The 23,308-nt window shown below is 48.8% G+C and overlaps 1 protein-coding gene across 6 annotated transcripts in view; it reads right to left on the bottom strand.

The window, feature by feature from the left end:
* csmd3b (CUB and Sushi multiple domains 3b) overlaps positions 1-23,308 on the bottom strand; it is a 349,538-nt gene that overhangs the window by 29,819 nt on the left and 296,411 nt on the right. For 4 of the 6 annotated variants that reach the window (XM_072705595.1, XM_072705594.1, XM_072705596.1 and 1 more), the window contains 15 exons: positions 21,494-21,610; positions 21,088-21,297; positions 20,524-20,712; positions 18,865-19,042; positions 15,759-15,904; positions 13,347-13,427; positions 12,425-12,538; positions 11,423-11,611; positions 10,443-10,601; positions 6,685-6,873; positions 5,320-5,505; positions 4,858-5,052; positions 4,033-4,206; positions 3,660-3,833; positions 1,070-1,243 (listed from right to left, as the gene is read on the bottom strand). In XM_072705595.1, the coding sequence (XP_072561696.1) occupies positions 1,070-1,243; positions 3,660-3,833; positions 4,033-4,206; positions 4,858-5,052; positions 5,320-5,505; positions 6,685-6,873; positions 10,443-10,601; positions 11,423-11,611; positions 12,425-12,538; positions 13,347-13,427; positions 15,759-15,904; positions 18,865-19,042; positions 20,524-20,712; positions 21,088-21,297; positions 21,494-21,610 (2,475 nt within the window). The remainder of the gene's footprint in view (positions 1-1,069; positions 1,244-3,659; positions 3,834-4,032; positions 4,207-4,857; positions 5,053-5,319; positions 5,506-6,684; positions 6,874-10,442; positions 10,602-11,422; positions 11,612-12,424; positions 12,539-13,346; positions 13,428-15,758; positions 15,905-18,864; positions 19,043-20,523; positions 20,713-21,087; positions 21,298-21,493; positions 21,611-23,308) is intronic. The other 2 variants (XM_023811991.2, XM_072705598.1) reach the window with 1 other exon arrangement.

Here is a 23,308-nt window from a genome sequence, read left to right as displayed (position 1 = left end):
TTTGTAGCTTGAAATTGTTGTTTTATGGTTACTTATTTGCTAAAGAATATCGGCTTGTTAGCCATCCAAGTATGGTAAAATGTCTTCAGCTTGTAAACCACTCACAAACAAAATCATGATTTTTATCCCCCATAATTTCATCTCGCTTAGTCAGAACCACTTAGAATCTCACTGAAATAAAGTAAAAACATTAGAAATTTGCTCATATTGACCTTTTTTACCCCTATTGCCCCCACTGCCACCCTTTGTTCCTAAACTGCAAGGTGTGAATGGGGTATTATCTAGTGCTACTTTTTGCAATGTTTGTCCAATTTAGCTTGTTTTGCGGATAAAGAACAGTAATGGATTTTGATCACTGGACCCTAACAGAGGTACAAACACCAATGTCAGCATATTTTGATAGGTGGGTGTTTTGCTACACTTGTAAATAAATAATAAGGTATATTTTATCTGGCAGCCATTATGAAGCAATAGAATATTATTATTTGTACATTATTTTGATCAGAAAACGATTTTAAATGGATAGAAAGTTTTAGATTTTTACAAACATTTAAAAATTATTTTTGTTTTAGAATGCTGAATGTGAAAAGAGCAACTTCAGACTTGCTGCAGAGTCAGTGCCTGAGAAGGAGATTTATAAAATTAGTTTAAAAAGACTATGTATGAATGCATACATAGTGTCACTAAAGACCCGAAGTATGTAATAGTGTTTCCTGAAAGTCCTACGTATACAAGGGTCTAAGTGTTTGTCTTTTTATCCCATAATTCCAGACCCACTGGATTTAATTACTTTGGATTTGAATACAAAATGATTGTAAACATGTATGTTGTGACCAGTGGCACACTGACATATTCAGAGGCCCCTGGGCTATTTGAACTGAAGCGGGTGGATGGGGGGGGGGGGGGTTGTTGCTGGCAACAGTAAGAGTTGGTGGCAGTAAAGGTTGTCGATCTGGGGGTGGGGGTATAAAATTTTGCACCCCTCCTTACCCACAATCCACTGCGGTGTCTCGGCGTGCAGGCAATGGAGGAGCTGTGAATGAATAAAAGACTTAACTTTTTTCCCCACCTTTACATGTCGGTGGTGGATGGCTCCACTGCCGGTTAGCCTGGCACTGGCCGCGCGACGGGCCCTCCATGATGTAGCCCGTGTTGCAGGAGAAGCTCACCACGTCGTTCAGGTTGAAGCCATTCCCAACGGTGCGCCCGTAGATGGGACTGCCAGGGTGACCGCAGCTAATAGCTTCACGAAGGACAGGGGGAGGGAAGAGAAGGAGGGTGAAAAACACGCAGCACGACGGGGCACCTGCTGGGCTGCTCGCGCTACGTTACAGCATCCGGAACCTTACAAGTCGCCAGAAAGCGGAGAACTATTCAACCGAACTATTTAAAAGTGTTAATCCAGTCTGAACTTCCACATGAAAATGAGAATCCTGTTCCAGGGAGGAAGAGTGTGGTCACCACCCATGTGACACATTTGGGCTCCTCCGAATCCCCTGTCCTGAAGCGGCTCGCTGCACACCAGTAAGACGTCCCCGGACCCGACAGCCAGGCACATCGTGACAGATCACCTCATGTTTCCCACTGACTGGAAGCTCACTGAAGGGCACATAACTTACAGGAGCGTGGAGGTCCTTTTTCTGTGCAATGCACCGCAACGCTGCCATCTTCAGGCAACTGAGTCTGACCTGAGGCACTGCAGGTTGTGTGCCTGCCTGTTGCTCCCCTGTAGAGGGCGCTCTGTCACAGGTGTGGCACTAGTCCATTGAAAATGCATATAATTCTCTGCCATTAGTATGAGTACCGTACAGAGAAGTGCTCCGTTGAGGTGGGGGGCCCTGCTGGGGGGGTACGGGGGGAGTCTATTTACAATGTCCAGAGAGACAACTCTCTGTTCCATCTCCCCTGCCTGACTGCTGTACGCGAAACATCAGGCATATCTCTATGATCACCAGCCTCAAGGACATCTGTCAGCTCACATGGAAGTGATGTTCTCCCATTTAGCCTCAATGTTTTGTCCATAACTGGAATGTACCAATACAGAAATGCATTAAAAGCTAGAGGCCACATTCTGGAAGCTTCTCATTGTGCTCACTAGTTCACTCAAGTTCATGGTCTGGCACCCAATATATCACCAGGTGCCATGTTAAATACTTGCTGTATTTGTTTCTAAACATCAGTCTGAAAAAAAAAAGAGTTTCAAGATTTTTTTAATTAAAAAAAAATGTATTGATTCAAATATTTTTAATGCGAGCTATGACCCTTCACTAATCCATAAAGACAATCTCTCATTAGACTTGGAGGCGCCATTAAAAAAGCAGAAATTCAACCAAATCAAATCGATACCAGAAACTAGCTAATGGAGGTGGCTCGTTCTCAGAGGTTTAAAGCATGAGCATGCTGCTTAAGTTCTTCGGTTTGAACATTTCAACCCTCCGAGAATTTCCACAGCGAGGCCTCCCCTTCAGTTCTATTCACCTTATTGCACAGCACATACTGTCTGACACCGTTATTTAGTTGCGATCAGCTGCAGGAGCTCACCGTGACATTTTCTAGAAGCTCCGGTGAGCTTCTCGAAGGCGGTTTCCATTACTGCCACCCACTGTGAAGCCTGGCTTCTGCCGCTGCTAATTAGCGGCATCATAGAGCATTCCAGTGCACCGAGATGCCGGAACAATGGCCCATTAGCGTCCGTGGCAACGGTGTGAAAACAGGATGAGGGCCGGGGGACCAGATCCCATCTGCCTGTCTTTAATTGGAGAGTGAGCCCATGCACTGGGGTCACCCCCGTCTCCATCGAGATGCCCCCCCCCACTCTCCTCCCTTCGCCTCCGTGACCCAGCTCCGCCTGTCACCCACTCCCCCGGCCCCTGGTCGGCATGAATAGGGCACCTCCCTACTGTTCCTCAAACTGTGCGGCTATGATGGCACTTTCCCAGTGGCAAGACAAGGGAGTCTTAGCCTCGTCCCACAATGCACTGGGCTGTCGCATAAAATTATAGCTTTTAAGTGAAGTCAGATAGCAAGGAAAAACCTAAAATTGAAAGCGAGTGGCCGCCCTGGCTTAAATTATGGGCCCCTGGAGAACGGTGTGATTTACACAAATTTAACCTCTGAGCGCAGGAAAAATACATAAGCAGCACTTGCGTAATTAAAGATTATCAATCTCTTTTAATGCAGCGTTCCCTCAAAAAGGGACACCGGCAGAGACAGTTAAAAAGGATCATCTTTAATTACGCGGGCGCTGGCTGTTTCATTTCGCACGTGTCCAGCAGGGCTTTCCCCGAACCTAGAGCGAAAATAACACTTGGTGGGCTCAGCTAAGTAATGACAGTGCCCTGAGTGGCCGCACTGGCTCTGGGCATTCCTGGCACTGTATATTCGACTCGGTTCAGTTTAATTGGGTTAATTTGCATATAGTGTCCTTCGCAATAACAGGGTTTACCAGCATCAATTAGAATCATCATCACAGCTGGTGTCGCATTTTAGCTACCTGGGGAGGGGGGGAGCAGGGAGTCAAACAGGAAACAAAAAAAGCCTGTGGTTGTTATTGCAAAAAAAGATATAAAGTAAATGGGACAGAGTCCCTTAGAAGGCAAAGCGAGGCAATCTGTGATTTCTCTTCTTAAAAACGTATCTGGGGCCAGAGGGTTACTCACAGACGCAGGCGGGCAGCTGGCCCGACCAGTTGTGGTCCTGCTGGCAGATCCGGACAGAAGAGCCGATGAGGCGGAAGCCTGGAACACACTGGTACACCACCGTGTCCCGGTAGCCGAAGTTCTCGCCGATCACCTGGCCATTGACAATCGGCTCTGGGACGCCGCAGTGGCCGGCTGGGAAGTGGGGGGGGGGACACATGAGAAGATGGTCACGGCGGGGGGCGTCGGAGGAGGGTTTCCCTCCGTCCCGTGTTCCTTCACCCTAAATCCGCATGAGCTATCTTTGTGGACAGAACCCCTCCCTCTGGGATTAGCTGCTTAGCGCGCTAAGCTAACGCAGCAGGAATGCAAGTGGGCCAGCGGGGGCCATTACCGAGGCACCGGGTCTCCGTCCCACTCCAGAGCCCTGACGACAAGCACTCGCGCACAGTTGAGCCCACCAGCATGTAGCCCACATCGCAGGTAAAGATGGCCGTGGCGCCAAATGTTATCTGCGTGCCGATCTTCTTCCCGTTGGGGGGGGTGGGCAGCTCACCGCAGGAGATGACTACGGGAAACAGGAAGCTAGTTTTAAAAAAAAAACCATTGCATGCTGGGTAATGAACCTCCACAACAACAACAATGTTATGGCTTCCTCAACACTGCCCCCTCCTGGAAGGGCAATAATGGCTTCTTGTTATGCTTTTAGCCATGGGACTTACATGCTGCAAGTGTAAAATTGCCATGTAGGGAAAAGTCAATGACAAATATAAGTAACTGGATGTAACTGAAGACTTATTAAGTGACACTTTTAAGGGGCAACTGCATGAATATAAAAAAGAAAAAAAACTTTTCAATAGAAGTTGTATAGAAGCATAAATGCAGGTAAATTTAAACAAGGTTCTGTGATGTTGAGTTTGGAAAGTACCACATTCACAAGGACGGGGGGGGGGGATATGAGATCTAGATACAACCCACATCATTTCTGAGATTTCTCACCAAGATTTAAACCCTTGCAAACACCCCCCGGATTTCTCAATGGTCAGCCTCCAGCTGTTACAAAATCTCCAAACACATTTCATACTACGATATCGCCCCTGATATCATGAGACCACCAAGAGAACCCCCCCCCCCCCCCCCCCCCCCCCGGAAACCTGCACTCCAACACATACTCCTTCCCTGTGAAAGAATCAAGGGGAGGGCATGCGCGTGTGCTCACTCTGGCAGTGCGGCCGCTCGTTCCTCCAGCTCCACGCGCCATTGGCCATACACTGGATGTGGGAGGGGCCCAGTCGGTAGAAGCCCGGGTCGCAGCTGAAGATGATCTTGGTGCGGTACTCGTAGTGCGAGCCGTTGACAATGCGCCACCTCCCGTGTTCCAGGGAGAAGGAGCCAATGCTGGGGCACACCACCACTGCTCCGGGACCGGGGGGAGGTGCAGACGGCCATTATTCAGAACACAGACAGGAGGCGGTGGGAGAACAGGACAGATTTACCAGCGGAAAGAGGAGCGTGGAAACGAATTAATGGAACTAACGTGACTCTCTATCTCCTAACAGCACAATTCGAAAGAAGGTGATGAAATATTCAAATGCTTTTGCATGCTGGAAGCTGTTGACTCTCTTCCCTCATTTTTCAAGCATTCAGGCCCCGCCCCCTACCCTCCTGCTTCCCGCCATACCTGAGCAGCGTGGAATCTTGTTGTGGTTACTCCACGTGCCGTCGGGCTGGCAGACAGCGCTCGTCAGCTCCTTTGCCGAGAGCCGGTACCCGTCGTTGCAGAAGTAGGTCACGCGGGTGCCCACCGAGTAGTCGGTCGTAAGCACGCCGCCATTAACCGGGGCCTTTGGAGCGCCACATGAGACAGCTGGGGGGGGGGGGGGAGGGGTCAGGAGACATCACAGACCCTCACAGACAGACTCACCGACGGCCATCCTGTTCAGATACTCGCGCCACATTCCGTACCATGTTGCACTCAGCTGAGCTGATTGGGTTAGCATTAGCATTAGCCTGGAGGGGTTTTCCCTAAGGACTTCCCTACCTCCTGACTTGCAATGGCGACCCTTGGGGTACGCGGCCCTGACACGCTATGGCTGCATTATTACACTGTGTTCAGCATGTCGTCGGTCGGGGGGGGCATTATATTGCAGAGGTGTCTGGCAGACCCTAGATGCAAACATAAATCCCCTCGATTCCCACCCCAGCTGACATAAATGATGGCTGGTTATGTTCCTGTGCTCAGACACCTCCAGGTACAAAAGGAGGAAATGGATGGGGCTCTACTGGAGCCGGGGGGGGGGGGCAGCTGCACTTAGACAGAGCACCCTCACCCCCAGGTACAGCCCCTTCACCCAGGAAAGGGAGACAGTGAGGGAATGATATCAAAAACAGGTGGAATGGAAATAATCAGAGGCAAGCAGACGAAATAAAAACTTTAAAGAGATTAGAGAAACAGAAGCGCAGTGCTGCAGGGGCAGGGAAAATACGGATGTTGCAATATCCTTTCAAGTTCCTCAGCTAAAAAAGCAATTAAACAGAATTAACCGTTTTAGCGTAACTGTCACTCTGAAGATAAAATGGCATTCTCCCGGTTTGCGGTGCATGATGTAAAGGAGATGCAATGTAACGGCACATGGAGAGCCCGTCTTAGATACCAGACGTGTGAACCGTGGCTCTTCGGCACCTCAGTGAGGAACGTGCAAAGGTGACACGGCCCCAAACACCACCTGAGCGTCACCTGGAACGTCGGAAGTGAGCGCAGGGTGGAAAGCATCAGCCCTGCGAAATGGCAGCTCGTACGCACGGATGCCTGACTCACATTTGTGAAATGTTATGTTATCTTGTTAAATGTTACCTTGTGTCCCTGTGCGACAGACTGCCATCCCATCCTGGTTATATATCCCTGCCTTGTGTCCTATGCTGCCTGTGATTGGCTACAGACTACTCCAAGACCATGATCAGGACATGCGACTGGAAGATGACAGACTGAGGGTCACTAAGGGCTCTTTGCTGCCTGTTAAGAGTGGGATAGGCCCAGAGGTCTCACCCTGGCAGGCTGGCACGGGGGCATCCCACGCGTAATACCCGTAGGGCGTCTTCTTGCACACGGCCGTGCCCTTGCCGATGAGGCGGTAGCCACGGTCGCAGGTCCAGCGCACCAGGCTGTTGAGCTGGCCGCCCGTCTGGCTGATGATAGAGCCGTGCTGCGGCGAGTCTGGGGTGCTGCAGTACAGAGCTGTGCAGAGAGGGGGCATCAGTGTGTCAGTAGGTCATGGCTTCCGCAGCAATGCCGTCATCCACTCATGCAGGTCCAGCTTAGAGAAAGGGACACGGCTGGCCTCAAGCTCTATCACTATTGCTGCTACCTGCAGCCAGCCTTCCCATGATGCAGTGCAGGAAGCACATCCATGATGGTGCCCATGCAAGCTGCCATGTCATGTGACGTAAGGTGATCAAGTTACAAATATAACAATCAAAGTGCTTATTCTTACACTAACATTAACAATAGTGCTTAGAGATTGGCCGAACGGCATGTCAATCACCAACTGGTTTAACCCGCCTCCAAATGATTACTTTATAGGCTCCCATTGGATTAAACCTCCTAGTGACTGACAGGCCACATGGAGCCCATCCACCATACCTTTCAAAGTGATAATATTATCATCATTGGTCATAGAAAGCTATGACATAACGATACTCCTAATAAAAATACCATGACCAGTCATCACAGTTACAGAGTAATCATCTGATTTGAGTTTATGTTTCTGAGTGTAGTTTCTTATACAAGGTCTTCGCTCCCCTACAGAACCTGCTAGAACAGGGCTCTTCAAATCTGGCCCTCAATTCCAAATCCAGGCCTTGTTTTCAGTTCTCCCATGTATATAGTTTAAAAACACTGATTCTGATTGGGCAGAGGCTTCACACCCGGCTCGCAGGCAAAGGAAGGCGGGAAAATCAGCAGGACTCGGACCTGTGGAAGAATAAATAAAAAATCCCGGCTCCAGTGTCTGAAGAGGACTTTTACACACTGAAACTGTAAAGGCACACGCTCCACCGAGCTGCAGCTAAAGCAGAAGGTGCCCCCACAGAGACGCGTCGTTCTCAGCATTTCAACGGACGGCTCTGTGAAGAACAATAATAAAAACGGCACAGAGCCGTCGTCGTGTTGCTTTAATATTCACGAGGAGGATTCTGCGCGGCACCGTTGCCAGCCGGCGCCGACGTCACACGTCACATCGATCGGACCGGATGGGGTGAGGGGATACGGTCAGGGCCCATGTCTGCTGGGGTCGGCAGGGGTTACATGGGGCCGGGCGTAGCCTGTGCGTAACGGGCACGCTCAGCGGGGCGACACCCAGCCAACGATCGGAGCGAATCAGAGAGAGATCGGGAGCGATGCTAAGTGACGGCAGCCACTGTATTTAAAATTTGAGTCACTTTACATCCAATAAACTGTTATACAAGGCACGCCTGTGGTTTGGAATCCCGTGTGAAGGTCCTCGCCGGGTCACCTCCATAATGCTGCTTTTTGATGCATGTGGGGGTGCCATGCGAGTTTCCCCCCCTCACCGCAGTGCTGAGCCACGGGCACAGAGAATATAAAAACCGTAATTTCTTCCAAAGCTCCCCGAAGCCAGACGTGGCCTGCAGCAGGAATGCTCTTGCTCGCTTCCCCGAAAGTTCTCCTCAAACTTCAGTGATGGGGGATGGAGGAGGAGAATACCGAAGACGTAGAGCGGGAGGAACGTGAAGACAGCGGTCCCCAGCATGCGTGACGGCCTGCTATCAGTGCATGATATGATGTCTGTCGATGACAGAGCATAGAGGTGCACAAGGAGGACGCTGGCTTTGGAGATAACGCACCGATCGCTATCTGGTCTGCTCATTCTGAATACCTCTGAAACAAATCCCGCGAGAAATATGATCCATTATCTATAGACGTGCCCTTTATATGCAAGCATTGAAAAAAATCTATTGGCAGAGATATTAAAGAACTTATTAAACTGATTTCTTTTGTTCATGGGTGAGGAAATATCTATTGGTCGACTGAATTCTTATCCAACAGCATGAAAACAGCTAGAGGACCAGCAGAGCTAAATGCGACTGGGACAAAATGCGTCACATACAATGCATTTCTTGTGTGGTTACTGATTTTTGGGTGAGGTTATTACTACTATACTCAGAATGCCTGATTTGTCCAGAAGACAGAGAGAGAGAAAGAGAGAGAGAGAAAGCAAGAGAATGAAAGGGACAAAAAGAGACAGAAGATGATTTAGGACATCTTGCATCCTGTAACACTGGAGCATGCCATGCAGATATCTTTCCATGAGTCTGCAGATGTGCAGGATGAATGTGAATGGATGGCCTTCTCTGTACTGCCCATCCGCGATGCATGACAGTACAAAGCATGTGCTCTTTATTATTTCTGTTTAGGGGGGATTGAAACCGTAACTGGGTTATGCAAAAAGAAAAAAAAAAGAAATAAAATACTGAAAACTGATACTGATGATTTTCTGCTTAACAGTGTCCCATCCATCTGGAGGAAAAAAGAAAAACATGGCGGTTAATTCTCCCCTGGCCTTGCGTCTCCTTAATCCTTCCAGCTGAAAACCACGGTAATTACTAAAAAAGATACTGGCCTAGACGGGCTCAATTTCCGCAAAGCCGTCATGGCTGCTCCCGGCGCTCCGTTTGAGGCGTGCCAGTGCGGCGCGGAAACACGCCCGGCCGCGCTCTGAACTCCTCACTCATGTGTCCTAAAGGAGCAGGGCGTGGCGTCCATAGTAAACACCCCCTTTCTTCTGCACATTAACCATGCTGCTCTCAGTTCGGGAGCGGGGGCACCATTGCTTTTCGCCGACTCACTGAGCCCATGCGTCCTTGCCCTGCCAGCCTTAACCCCCCCCACCACCAAGACCCTCAGTTGAACCCGGGGCCCCGCAGGCTACTAGACTGAGCTGCTAACAGCAGTGTTTAGAACGGTAGTCATCCAAGTCTCCCTGGACAAGTGGGTTTCTCCCCAGGGAGGGAGGGACCCATCGCAACATATAACATCTGCTGTGCTGCCACAGTCCCCGCTGCCCCCCCCCGGGGGGTGACCTTTCACCTTTCTCTCTCTTAAAGCCAGGCTGGTTGTCTCTGGTGGACGAATACCACCCACTATGTGCTCTATGATAACTGACTGCACGGGGTCCCCAAACAGATAGGGCATCTCCCCTGCTTCAGTCTGTACATGGCTCACATTCCTGAAGAACTGAGATTCGGCTGCTCCTGACACAAACGGGAGGGCAGGAAGAAAAATAAAATGAACAAACTCTCCGGGGGGCGGGGTGTTAGAGCACAACACTCCAGACAGTCTTCAGGAGAGCCGGAATAAGGCATGCCCACCCCCCACTGGCCTATGAGTACAAACCCTGCTAGCTACCCCTGAGCCCCCCCCCTAACCCCTGCTCATGGGAGTTTTACCTAAACAAAAATGTTTTGAGAGCAGAACAAAAAAAATAATTGGTTCAGAGAGATGACCAATGAGACTGTAGAGGAGGCGGGTTCAAGCAACTAGAGGAGGCGGGACCAACCAATCAGATGTCTGGGACCCACCTCCTGTACAATCTGATTGGTTATCTTTCTGAACCAATCATTTTTCGTCCTGCCTTCAGAGCAATGTTCTTTGTGCAGGTAAAACTCCCACGAGTGCAAACCCGTGCAATGCAAGCTGCTCAAACTATCACTGCATGCTAGCTGAGCACAATAGACAGAGACGGGAAACGTGCAGGCGAAAGATATTGAAAAAAATGGGATACATACTTTGATACTCACCGACATATCTGACGCGGAAGCCCTTCTTGTTGGTGCCGTGGTCGGAGGACCAGCGAAGCAGCAGCTGATGGCCACTGGTGGTGATGTTGAAGGGTGTGCTCAGGTCTCCACTCAGCGAGGCCAGGGTCGGGCTGTGGATGTTGGGGCCTGCAGGACAGGAGAGGCAAAACAGGAAGGAAAAGGAGGAAAAGGGAAAAGAGAAGAGAGAGAAAGCGCCAATCAGAATCTGAAGCCAGATCACTGTTTAAGCAGGCCGGCTTCGCCTTCGCAGAAGGTGAGGCATCCCATGAAATAAAACCCGCACAGAGGGACTAACTGAAGAGAGATTGGGCCTTTGTTAACTTGCAACAGGTTTAATCCAGCTGGACTGAAATAAAATATGACAACTGAGTTTGAGTAATTGCCCATTATATTTACCGGCCTGTGGTATGTCTGTTGCCACAGGAGGTAGCAGCCCTTCAGAAGATGAAATCGCTGCAGGGAGAGGAGCCCCGCTTTCATCTGACTGCCCTCATTTCGGGGGAAAGGTGAACATACACACCCGGGCTCCATGCTTCAATCCGCTAGCGGGGACCAGCTAGCGCTGCGGCGCATGCATCCCTTGTGCTTTTCCCGGGCATCATGTGTGTAAGCGCCATGTTACGCTTTCCGCGGCCGGCTGTTCCGCTTAAGAGCCGCTCAGAAAACTTGATCAAACACTAAAGCAGGTGAGAATTGAAGGGAAATATAGTGTTTGTGCAGCAAATGATATGTATAAATGTAAGAGGGAATTCAGTAATAACAAAGGTGCCTATAGCAACCAAAAGTCCCAGGATGCCACCTTGAAAGGTATCGAGGAGGAGAAAAAAGCTGCAGTGAGACATGATATATGGGGCTATATAGTATAGAGCAGGACAGAGAGGACTCACATGAAAGAGACAGAAAGACGATACGTATAGAAGTCAGGGGAGAGACTTCAAAGCAGTTACCATCAAAGACTTCCAGGACGTCAAACTCGCGCTCCGTCTGGAAGAACTCGAAATATAGTGTGATGTTGTAGCCCTTCTCCACGTTGATGCTCCACGAGCACATCTGAAGGTTGGGGTAGCTGTCCGGGTAGCCTGGACTCAGGATGACCCCGCTGGAGTCAAAGCGAACATCGTGGGCGGGGCATTGCACTGGGACAGAGCACAGGACATTCAGAGTCACTATGGGCGGGGCACTGCACTGGGACATAGCACAAGACACTCCGAGTCACTGCAGATGGGGCACTGTACTGGAACAGAGCAGAGGATACACAGTCATAATTGACATAGCATTGCACTGGGACAGAGCATATGATTCTCTGAGTCACCACAGGTGGGCCACTGCACTGGAACAGAGCACAGGACACTCAGAGTCACTATGGAAGGGGCACTGGGATGGGGAAGAGCACAGGACACTCAGAATCACTGTGGAAGGGGCACTGGGATGGAGGAGAGCAGAGGACACTCAGGGTCACTGTGGAAGGGGCACTGGGATGGGGAAGAGCACAGGACACTCAGGGTCACTGTGGAAGGGGCACTGGGATGGAGGAGAGCACAGGACACTCAGGGTGACCATGGTCACAGGACATGCCGGCAATCTCAAGTTCCCAGGTTCCCTGGGGCATCGTCCGCCCCCTTATCACGATGTCCAAATGCGTGTCACACCCAATTCTGATATGCTTCACTGATTTAGACACTCTGGATTTGGCATCTTTGGGATTTTCCGGTCTTTTCTTACATGGAAACAGAAGGACAGACACTGACACTCTGATACTGTCCCTGAGGGTTCTGGGAGAAATACACCACACTGAAATATTAACTGAAACAGATGTTTGGGCCAAAAATGTATGGGTTGGGATGCAACACTGAAGGAATAAAATGGAGAAAATAACAGGGAATGAGAGGTGGGTGTCATGACGACGTAAATGGGCTGTTATTAGAGCCCACCAGACTCGGGAAGCCAACCTTGGCACATCGGAGGAGGACTGTCCATCTGTAGCCTCTCGCCCAGCCGACAGGTCAGGATCTCATTGCCCACCAGCGTGAACCCAGGGTGACACTGGTACCTGATTATGTCTCCTGCGGGGAAGTCAGACGGAGTCAATCGTTAGCGGCAGAGCTACTCTAATTGAGTGGTTACAGTTAATTAATGAGGGGGGAGGCTGTCTTTCACTGCTTGTTTTGAGGTGAGTGCCGTAGACAGGGAGGAAGGGAGGTAGGGAAAAGGTTAGGGATGTCTGAAGATTGAGCTGAAAATAAAACAGGAAGGAGAGGCACAATCCCACACTGAAAGTTCTGCGATGGGCAGGGTTTCCATGGACACCATATACAGCAGCTGCTACATAACGTGACTTCTGAACCTGCCTGGGGAAGAAAAACGAGCTTTGTGCCTGGTCCTCATGGTCATACGTACTTAGCTGAAAAGTGGTTAAAATTAACCCATGTAGCTTGTGAATGAAGTAAGTAGCGTAGCACACAGCTAAATGCAAGCGGTGCGACTGCTCATGGGGTTTTCATTACATGACTATTACATGACTGCTCTGAGCCTGCAAGCCCCAAAGCCCTTCCTATGTTCTGGAAGCTTCCTGCCAGAGAAGGGCACGTGCAGTGCTGACACAAAATAGACTTTCCCTGAGTCTATTTCCAAAAGATTCAGCAGAAACAGGGAGACTTCTGGAATTCACATGTTCTTCCCAAAATGCCTTAGTGCACCTGTGTTGAGATGGCCATAAAGGGGGGCGGAGACCTGTTCCTTCAGCAGCCAATAGAAATGCACCCACATGTTTCCATAGACTTTCCTATTGGAGAAAGCAAGTTTTGCTCTACCTTTTTCTTTCGGCTGACCGTGACGGAGAGCAGGGGGTTGGGGGGGTTGGGCAAAGCTTACCGATTTCGAACTCGTCGTCCTCCATCAACACATCGGCGTTAAGGAGCCGTGGAGGAGGTTGGCACACCCTCAGCTGGTACGCTGGTCAGGAAGAGAAACATGGACGTGGTAAACAGGAGGATGCTTCATTAACTCGCCGCCACCATCTTGGCCTTAACTAACCGGCATGATGCAGTTTACCCAAGCCGCCCCCCCCCCTTAGCGGCCGTGACGTACGAACTGCCACGTTTGCCCGTGAAGATCATCGGCGGTAACGACGGCTACACCGGGTCTATGCAGGAGGCTCTGTGACGCTGAGAATTAAACCGCAACAGCATTAAAGTGAAAGATGAGTGCGACCTGCTTCCCCTGCAGTTAATAAAAAGGCTGAATTAACGGAGCATTTATGCTCACGCGGACGTCACCGCTGGTGATTTCATGCTTTAATTACAATCTTCTGCAGTACTCTTCTCAACTTCTAAATTTAGGCCCGAGAGCTGTTGAAACTGAAAAAAACTGCCCTGCCATTTAATTGGGACGTTAACTATTTTGATGGCGCTGGGATTTGAAACCACCGGGCAGCCATAACAGGATCAATTCAGAGTCCCAACATGATGCCGCCATCATTCATTTTGCTGCGAAACATGCTGCATTAGTAAAACCAATTTATTTATTTTTTACCAGATTTGAAGCAACACTCTGGGACTGAACCATGATTAAAACAAAGGAAAGGGGACATTCAGGGTAAAAACAGAATGACGATTAACAATTAAAATGCACTTAGTCTGCATTCAACACGACCCCTAAATAATATGCAGGTTTAATGATTACAGTGGAGCAAAGGTGGGGCCTGGGAGGCCAAATGGGCATGTAGACCCCGTCAGGGAAGCCACACCCCCTCAACATGGCCGCGCTGTCATTGGGCTTGGCTCTGCTTCCCCACCAATGACAGAGCCAGGTTTAGAAAAAGACCCGCCCCATTCTGTTCACGTTTCATTTCCTGATTTCCCCGCAGGTGGTGACAGAGGCGAGTTTCGCTTCACCTGGAAGGCATGGCCGCAGCAACACTGGGCGCATGACCAACAAACTGCCCTCTAAATCAGGGCTCTTCAGTCTGGCCCTCGATTCCAAATGCAGACCTTGTTTTTAGTTCTCCCAGGTACTGAGTTTCATAATTACTGATTCTGACTGGCCACAGACGCTTCACACTCGGCTCGCAGGTAAATCAGCTCAGACCTTGAGGACCGTGATTTTAATAGCTCTGCTCTAAATGACAGGCTCTCACACCGGGGCATATGGAACCAGTGCAGGGCTGGTGGCAGGTCATCCGGAAAGCATGGAGGTCGACAGGAGACTCCCAAAACACATACATATGGCTGCTCTCGCGATTCCCAGATTAAAAGGCAGGAAAACCGAGTTTCCAGGCAGCAGCCGGAGATTTGAAGACCGAAATCCTCTCCCTAGCAGAGGGATCTCGTGAACTAACCCAAGCGATGATGGATGTCTTTTATTTAAAAACAATATAAATGTTTTGACATACTGAGTGATTTTCGGCAAATATGCAAAATATGCAAAATACCCACTAGCAATCCCAGGAAGTGGGATGCAGTGGCATGCGTGGTCCTGGGACAGACTGGGCAACGTGAATACCGGGGCACAGGGTAACACGCCCCCCCAAACACGGGGAAAATAAACCTTCCGAAATGAAATGGGATGACCGATGTTATGCTGCTTACCGTTAAGTTCCCTACAACCCTAAGTAGATCATAATTATATTAAGTCTCCTTTAACGGAGATAGCAAATGAAATCGCATTTACTCCACAATTTCATTTAGAGACAATGTCTAAGGTGAATAATGAGACAATTGATTGTCAATGAAATACAGATGAAACGACTAAAGCAATACAGTGGGGCTTCACAGCACGACGGCTAGTGCGAGGTCCTGTGTAAGACCTTCACGGCCATTTCATGAACTATACAAGCACTGCTGCTTTCGGAAGTACTACAGCAGCTTTCATAAATGCTTAAAGAGGTGTTATGGAGGTCCTGGTAGGGCTCTTTATTCAAAGCGTGACCATGCTCTACACCAGAGCCGTTAAGGGACCTGTATTCTGATTATTCACGCTGGCAATCTGATGGAATTGCTACGACTGTAGCCTAAATACTAATTTACCGCAGACCCGGAGCAGGCAGGCCTCAGCTGTAAACCCGTGTTATAAACACCACGGGACCATCGATATCCCAACCAATTCCACTTCCCATCACGCCGGGGTCTCGCTCCAGAGCCGGCATGTGGGATTACGGCACCTGCACATCCAGCCTGGCGTCGGAGCTGCTGGAATGAATCTCTTCATCGTGCGGACTGCTCATTCGCAGAACGATGGGGGCAATGCTCCGAGGGGAGGTGTATGCCCCCCCCCAGGCCGGCTTACCGTGGTAGCTGAGAACAAAGAATCCACTGCCGCTGAAGTCGCTGTGGAATTTGATCAGGATCTGATTGGAGGTGCTGTAGACGGACTCCAGCGCCGTGTTTCCGCTGAACTGGCCGATCTGCGGCGAGCTTTGATCTGGGCCGTCCCTGCGGGAACAGTGATGGGTGTAGTAGAGCGGATTTGCCAGCAAGCGACCAGAACGGAGGTTAGGATGCAGAACGACGGCGCGCATTTTAGCCACCGAGTTAAAAATCCCCCACAGGGGAGGCTGAGGACACATCAGACTCAGCAACAGGAGGATCTGTGAGTCTCCATACTGCTCTTAGGCAATGTGATTTTTTTTCCAATCTTCCTTAATCCTCTGAATCAATAAGACCGAATAAGAACACAAGGGGGCCTGTATTTCACAGCAGTGCAGGCGTAAATTGGAACGCCTTATTGAGATGAATCTTGGAGTCCATTCTTTCCTGTTGGCCAAATTAAACAGAAAAGCTGTCAGGAAAAAAACACGCCCTGACAGAAACAGGGTGACTGATGTTGAGGAGCGGAGCCAGAACATGCGGCAGCTGACAGACACACAAAGGCTCCCCACACACCACACTCAGCACCCAGCCTCTTCCAGTACCAGGATAACAACATTCCATCTGCACATTTTCAGCAGAGAAAGGGCCAATAATGCAGCCTCAAAGACTGCTTCCCTGGTTAGAAGGGCATAAAATGTACCAGAAATGCAATCTGAAAGTGATTCAGGACAAAGATCCCAGAAAACTAGAATTTGCTTTCAAGCACAAGGTCTATCTTATAAAAGAATGACCTATCATAAAAGAAAAGGATTATCGTTTCTCGTGTACAGTTCAACTGCTTATTGAACAGCCTTATTAATCAGGGTCACCCTCTGCATTAATGCACTCGGGCGCGGTGTGGAAAGACGACACAGTGGGCGTCGCCTTCCTGCCCTCCGTGCAACTTGATTGGTGGGTAGGCTGCGAGCCTCATGGACGGGCAATGACGCAGTTCCTGCTTTGCGCTGAAGATGCATTATTTAGCAGCATTAATAAATAAAAATGTCCTCTGGATTTTTTAAACAAAGGAATATATGGAGTTATATGCAGCGTAAAGGGGGACGTTAATAATGAGAAAGTGTCATGTTTTGAATTCTGCTGGTCATTCATGCCCCTGTGCAGCAGAAGGATTGTATCACAGAGTCAAAGCAATTAATTATCAACCTATGGACCTCTGAAATACCAGTAAGCTTTTAAGTGGACTGGTGCTGCTCTTACCAATAGGAACGCTGATGCCCTGCTATCTGAAATGAATCTTTCTAAGCCAGTAGGTAAAATAAGGAGCAGATTCCAGAGCATGAACCCGTAACATATGGGCAAGAGATGTATAAATGAACAGGACGTCATACGCCTCACAGATCAAAGTAACAAAAGACGCTTTATTACCGGGATGGAAAATGCCCAGACGATATTTATTATGATTAAAACAGACTCGAGAACGACTTGAAATGCAGATTTCATGAGCCTGAGTGCACCGTGGACATATCTGCTAAAAAATGAATGATCTGCTTCGTCGGGGCTCTGGGCTACAACGCAGTTGCAGCCGAAATTTACTGCCTTAAAACGCTATAAACGGTGTATTATAAGAAAATATCTAAGCGCGCACACCCATCGAGCTCCTCCTCAAAATGGGTGGCCGTGTACCTCGATTGTCACCAGGCACATTTCTTCATGGTGAGTGCAACCTGCACGTAACCTCGACTACTAACACATTCTGGGATGGATTTCATGCATCTGCGCCAACAAACCACGATTTACAGGCAGCCTGTGATGGGAAATTAGAAACAGAGGCTGTCTTTTTATGAAAGGCAAACAGAGTTTAAATGGTCTGTAGTCTCAGATATACTCCCTGAATCAGCCTGCCTTCAGTAGCTCTAAGCAGCACCTATAAGCATCCGTCACGATTAACTTTGTAGAACCACTGAGTGTCGCCCATAATCTGCTCTGCATTACATATACTGTAATAACGGCTTATTCCAACCTACATACAACAGCAATGCTCATGTAGACTATAAACCCAATAATTTTCAATCCATATTTTTTCATTACGAGCTTTATGCATGGGAAAACAGAAGAGAAATTACCTTGCATTTTGACATTCTATGATAATAAATCGATAATACTCTTTTTAATGAAACCCAAGAATGAACCAAAAAATGTTTCCACAGAAGTTTTACGGAGTTTTCTGTTCATAACGAATGTTGTTTATCCGACGAGCGAAGCCTGAAGCAGTGTTCGCTCTGCTGCATGTTTGTGCGGAGAATAAGCCCCCGTATCATTTACCTTTCTGAATTCGTGGGAGAGCACAAACAGCAGCATACAGCCACAGATAATACCATTACTCAGGCCCAACCGGCAGTGATTAAGAACAGAAAGGCCATATTTACTTTTGATTCTTTGAGACTCAGTATGGTTTGGAGTTTGAAACATGAATTGGAGAATGAAATTATTAAACCACATTGATTAAAAGACAAATCTATTTGTTTATACATGGGCTGGGTGCTGCTGTGGATTTATTATAAGCTCTCTATATTTTCCTTTCAGCCAGTTAAGGTAAGTGAGATCAATGGCTCATTCATTTCAACACAATTAAAGAGCTTACGTACCCACCCTCCCACACCCCTTTTTTTGTCGGTCTCCACTTTAAGTTCCTAAATGTACCGATTGTTTGTATCGATTCAAAATGTCTGGCATTCTTTCTCAATAAATAAAATCCACTTTGGTCTTCCTCCACGGCGACGCCCACTACGCCTTGTTTATGGACGCAAACGCCTGTGGCTTGTGAAGCCAAACGATTGTGACATGTCTCTTCTAGGTCCCACCCCCCAGATACAAAGGGATATGCATGTTTCATCCCTCAGTACTTATCTGTTCAATCAATATGCATGGTGGCACAAACAAAACATTACAGACGAAAGACAAAGATCTAGTTAGGCTTCTAGTAAAAGCCGCTCTGGCTGCATAATAAGATAAAACTGCATCTTTAGGATGATCCCGGATAATCTGGCCTTTGTATGCAGGTGATGTCATGAGTGGGCCCTTACCAGACAGTGATGTAGTCGTAGATGGGTTCTGTACTAAGCACGGTGAAGTTGATGTAGATCCCGTTGCCAGGGGGAACCCTGACACTCCACACGCAGTCCTGGAAGTGGGGATACTCTGCGGGGTGTCCAGGAGAATAGACGGTCCCATTCATGGAGGTGATGTTCCCCCCACATAGAGCTACAACGAGAGGGGGCAGGGGTCAGAGGTCATGTTGCTGAATCGAGACAACCACACGTCTCCCTGGCAACACCTGTGCCATGGCAACGGGCTCCTCACGGACACAGAGAGGACAGTTTCAACGATGAGGTAACACGGAAACGCCGGGAACACCAAACTGGGAATGTACCACGCAGTGTTAAGCGGAGGAACGTTTAAGGCAACAGACGAAAGCCTCCGCTCCGTACACGTAGGAGAAGATAACCACATCATCCGTGGCACCACGTTATGCACGTGCCGACTCTCTCCGCAGCCTAATGAGCGTCGCGGTGCTTCGTTAGGCCGTCGCGAACAAAATGACAAGAACGAGGCAGATGAGAACAAAGCTCCAGAGGCTACGAGTGACTAAACGAAACAGGCAACTGATTTATTCTCTTGGATCCAGAGTCTCGGTTGGAACTAAGGAAGCAGATTTTCATGCCCATTACTGTCTGACAGAGAAGGATGCACTCTGGGGGGTGGCGCAGTGGCGGGCGAGGCGACGCGCGTAAGCACGCCGCTGCCCGCTCCGGCAACCATTTAGTCAAAATTCAATCAAAGACTGTATATATATTTTTATATCAACATTTGAAGTCAACACCATTCATAACCTAATGTAGCACAGAGTGCCTCTGCAGACCTGGAAATCAATTGCATGCGAATGTGTTTTTCTCCCAGGGGACACCGGCCACCAGTACAGCAGGACGGTCCAACAGTCTACAGCATCATACAAGCGTCAAACAAAATGGAGGACTGCTGTGATTATATTACCTTGGGGGGTTATATTAATAGTGCACAGCAGGATTAAGGATTTACACAAGCTGCATATACCACAATAGTCAGATTATCAGCGAAGTGCAATTCCCATGTTAGCTAATGACTTGTTTGGCTACCTAATTATCTGTCTTAAGGACGACTTGGTGGCAGTGTTATAGCAAAATCTGGGTCATCTTGTCTTCACAGCCCAAAAATAGCTTCCGATCTCACAACGCAGGACAAACATGGTCTAATGCTGTAGTTAAGATGCTCATTCCCAGCTAAGTGTTCTGAGGTAATAAAACAGTCAGATACGTTTTTTAATTGAGAAAACAGACTAAATCTTCTGAAGTGAGCCAATAATGAAAAATAAAGGTAACTTGATTGGTCTATTTCTGTGTTTACCCTTTTTAAAAACCTGCTTTATGCAGGCATTTATAGGCATATTAAATTAATTAAATTATGTATAAATTTATCTAGTTGATGTTTAATAATTTGTTGTTTACCAGAATGATCTATGTAGCTATGTAGTCATTAACTATTTCACTTCTGTTGCTGTACGCACATCTTCCTATCATATATGTTTTAATTGTGATACCCCCCCTCCCCACACACACACACAAAATGGAATCACCCGAATAAAGAAGCATATGGCCAACACTGGGACATTCCATGACAGACACGGGGGAGGAGTGCGAGGCACCCACCTTCGCAGCGCGGCATGGGGTGATTCCAGTTGCGGCTGATGCCGTGCAGGCAGGTGAGCGAGGCCTCGCCGATCAGGGTGTATCCCGGCAGGCACTCGAAGGACACGGTGAGGCCTACGCTGAAGTCGCTGCCGATGACGATGCCGTTGCGGAAGGGCCGCGGGTCGGGACAGCTCTGCAGCTGGTAGGCTTGGTGACACGGGATCAGGGGACATGCGTGTCAAAAGATCAGCGGCCGCGTGCGCCACCGAACCAAGCATGCTACAGATTCCAACAAGCTTGACATGACTCGGCCCTCTCCTGACTCTGCAGCGGGCTAATTAATGATTTTTTGGCTTGAATAACCTTTTTATAACGTTAAACATGCTACAAATGGCTTTGAAACAAAACGTTAGTCCCTCAGATGATAAATTTCCGACTATTATTCATACCCTTCGCTGAGCTATACTTCTGGCCGTCGTATCTATAAGAGTGATTAATGAGCGCTAAGAAATCGCTTAATAATTGTTCTTCCTAGGACTGGGTCAACCGGGCCGTAGGAGGGAAATGAACGAGAGGCCTCACCCTGGTACGTGATGTGGAAACCCGGCTTGTTTTGGGAGTAGTCGCTGTGGAAGAAGAAGCTGGTCTCGTGGGTGGTGCTGAAGAAGGGCTCAGGCACTTGGGGGCCGCTGAACCTGTCGATCACCGTGCCCGTCTCCAGGGAGCCACTGCGGACCTCCAGGTAGTCGTGGATGGCCTCCGTGGAGAAGTTCAGGAACTGCAGGTGGATTCCTTTATGGAAGAAAAAAGAGGAAAACTGCAATGAGAGGGAAGCTACAGCCTCTTTGATCATTTGGTTGCATTATCTTAAAGAGGCTTTCTGTATGAGTTTAGATATCAGTGTTTTCCATGAAGCCACCTTTGTTTAAATAGCACCTAAGTGTGTCACTAGAGAAGCTAATGGACGTGCGAAGCAGAGGTGGCATACCAAAGCCGACCGGGAGGCTGACAGTCCAGGTGCAGTCCAAGCCACTGGGGTAATTCCCGGGAAATCCGGGGCTCAGGATCACCCCGCTGAAGTCCGTCATCGAGCCGCCACACTGAGCTGTGGAGACAAACCGGCGGCTGTCACGACCCATCGTAAGTGCAAGCTGAGCGCGTAGAAGGGCTCTTACGCACAGGTCATCAGTCTGCTCATGTCACGATGACATCCTGAGGGTCAATTGCAGTAATTAGGAGGCTCAAACACTGACGCTCGTTGCAAGGATTTCATTTCCAATTGGAAAAAAAAAAAACCTCATTAACACACTTCAGTGGAATTCCACTAATTAAAACATAAAATGTAACACTAATGAGACTGCACGCCTCGCCGGCCGTGACGCGCTTCGTTCTGTGCACTGAAATGAACGACGATGCATGGCACGCCGCAGGAATAGCATGCAGCGCCGCAGGAACGCCGACGACAAACAGCAGACGCCGTAAATGCAGAAACGTAAATGCGAAAGGAATCAGCGGAAGCGACTGCCTAATGTGACAATCGCAGATTCAGGTGTACAGAGAGGGAAACTCATTCTAATTAACTGTGAGAAGCACATTCTTCTAAAACACAAAGGCTGATGTACATTTCCCACAATATAATGCAATAATCATTATAGATCCACAGGGGAACGGAGGGGAATGCTCCCCGGAAAGACATTTTGCATATGCGCTTGTCAGAACAATCCCACCCCGGCCCAAGGAATCACCGCCATCGTCTCTGTTTCCACGGCACTTTGGTGACTCCGGAATTAGCAGAATGAGAAGCGACAGAACGTCCGCGGCACGTCGGAGGATATTTCCCTAAGACATGAAGAGGCCTGAATGTAGCAAATGATTTGGTTTGGTTTTTTTCATATTTTTTTTTGCCTTATGCGAGGCTTTAAAGACTTTAAAGAGGACGGGGGTTGGAGGGGGGGGGGGGTCACATTTACATTATTTAGCAGATGCTTTTATCTATAATGAGTTACTTCTTTTGATAGAGGAGGGTCAGTCATTACCTGGAACAATTAGGGTTAAGGGGTATGCCTAAGGGCTCAGTGGTGGTATCAGTGTGCCAGCCCGGGGATTTGAACCAATGATCAGAGGCACAGCGTCCTAATCCACTGAGCTGCAGCCCTGTGACCTCGGGACGCCCAATGAAGCTGCTGAACGCCGACGTCCACAAAAACCAACCGAAGATGACAAGGGGGAAATTTCAGGCGGATATGAAAGAGGAAACATTTTTTTGAAAAGTGTGTCTGGGAGTGATGGCACAGAGACGGGAGGACAGGGCAGATAAACACCCTGGCAGGCACACACCACTGTTCACATCTGCTTCCAAACAAAGCGATGTCTCCTGTCAGAGGAAAGACTAAAAAAAGTCTCTTTTATTGTTCCATAATAAAGCAAGGCCACACAGAAGCATGCAAAGTATCTCCAATATTACCGTATTAGCCAAAAGTTTTACTCTACCCACAAACCGTGTAGCTATTTTCGGTTTGTTTAACGAGCTCCTGGCTCCTGCAAACAGCCCTCGACAGCGTGACCCGAAATGTCGGCAGATACGGGAATCTGTAGCCTCTGAGTCGCAAACACGCAGGATCCCGCTGGGCTCCCGTCGTCGGAATCAAAGCAGAGCCGCTCGGCGCCCCTGGCTCTGACGGACAGCACTGCCTGCCCCTCGTTCCCAAGCTGACCTTCGGTGAGGTTCCTTCACAATAAAGGCACGTGGCCCGGCCGTAGGACGTGATAAGCGTAGCGGAAAGCCAGGACCCCTGCATCACGC

The sequence above is a fragment of the Paramormyrops kingsleyae genome, chromosome 23 (genome assembly GCF_048594095.1).
Source record: "Paramormyrops kingsleyae isolate MSU_618 chromosome 23, PKINGS_0.4, whole genome shotgun sequence".
Classification (NCBI taxonomy): Eukaryota; Metazoa; Chordata; class Actinopteri; order Osteoglossiformes; family Mormyridae; genus Paramormyrops; species Paramormyrops kingsleyae.
This window is presented reverse-complemented; position numbering and strand designations above follow the sequence as displayed.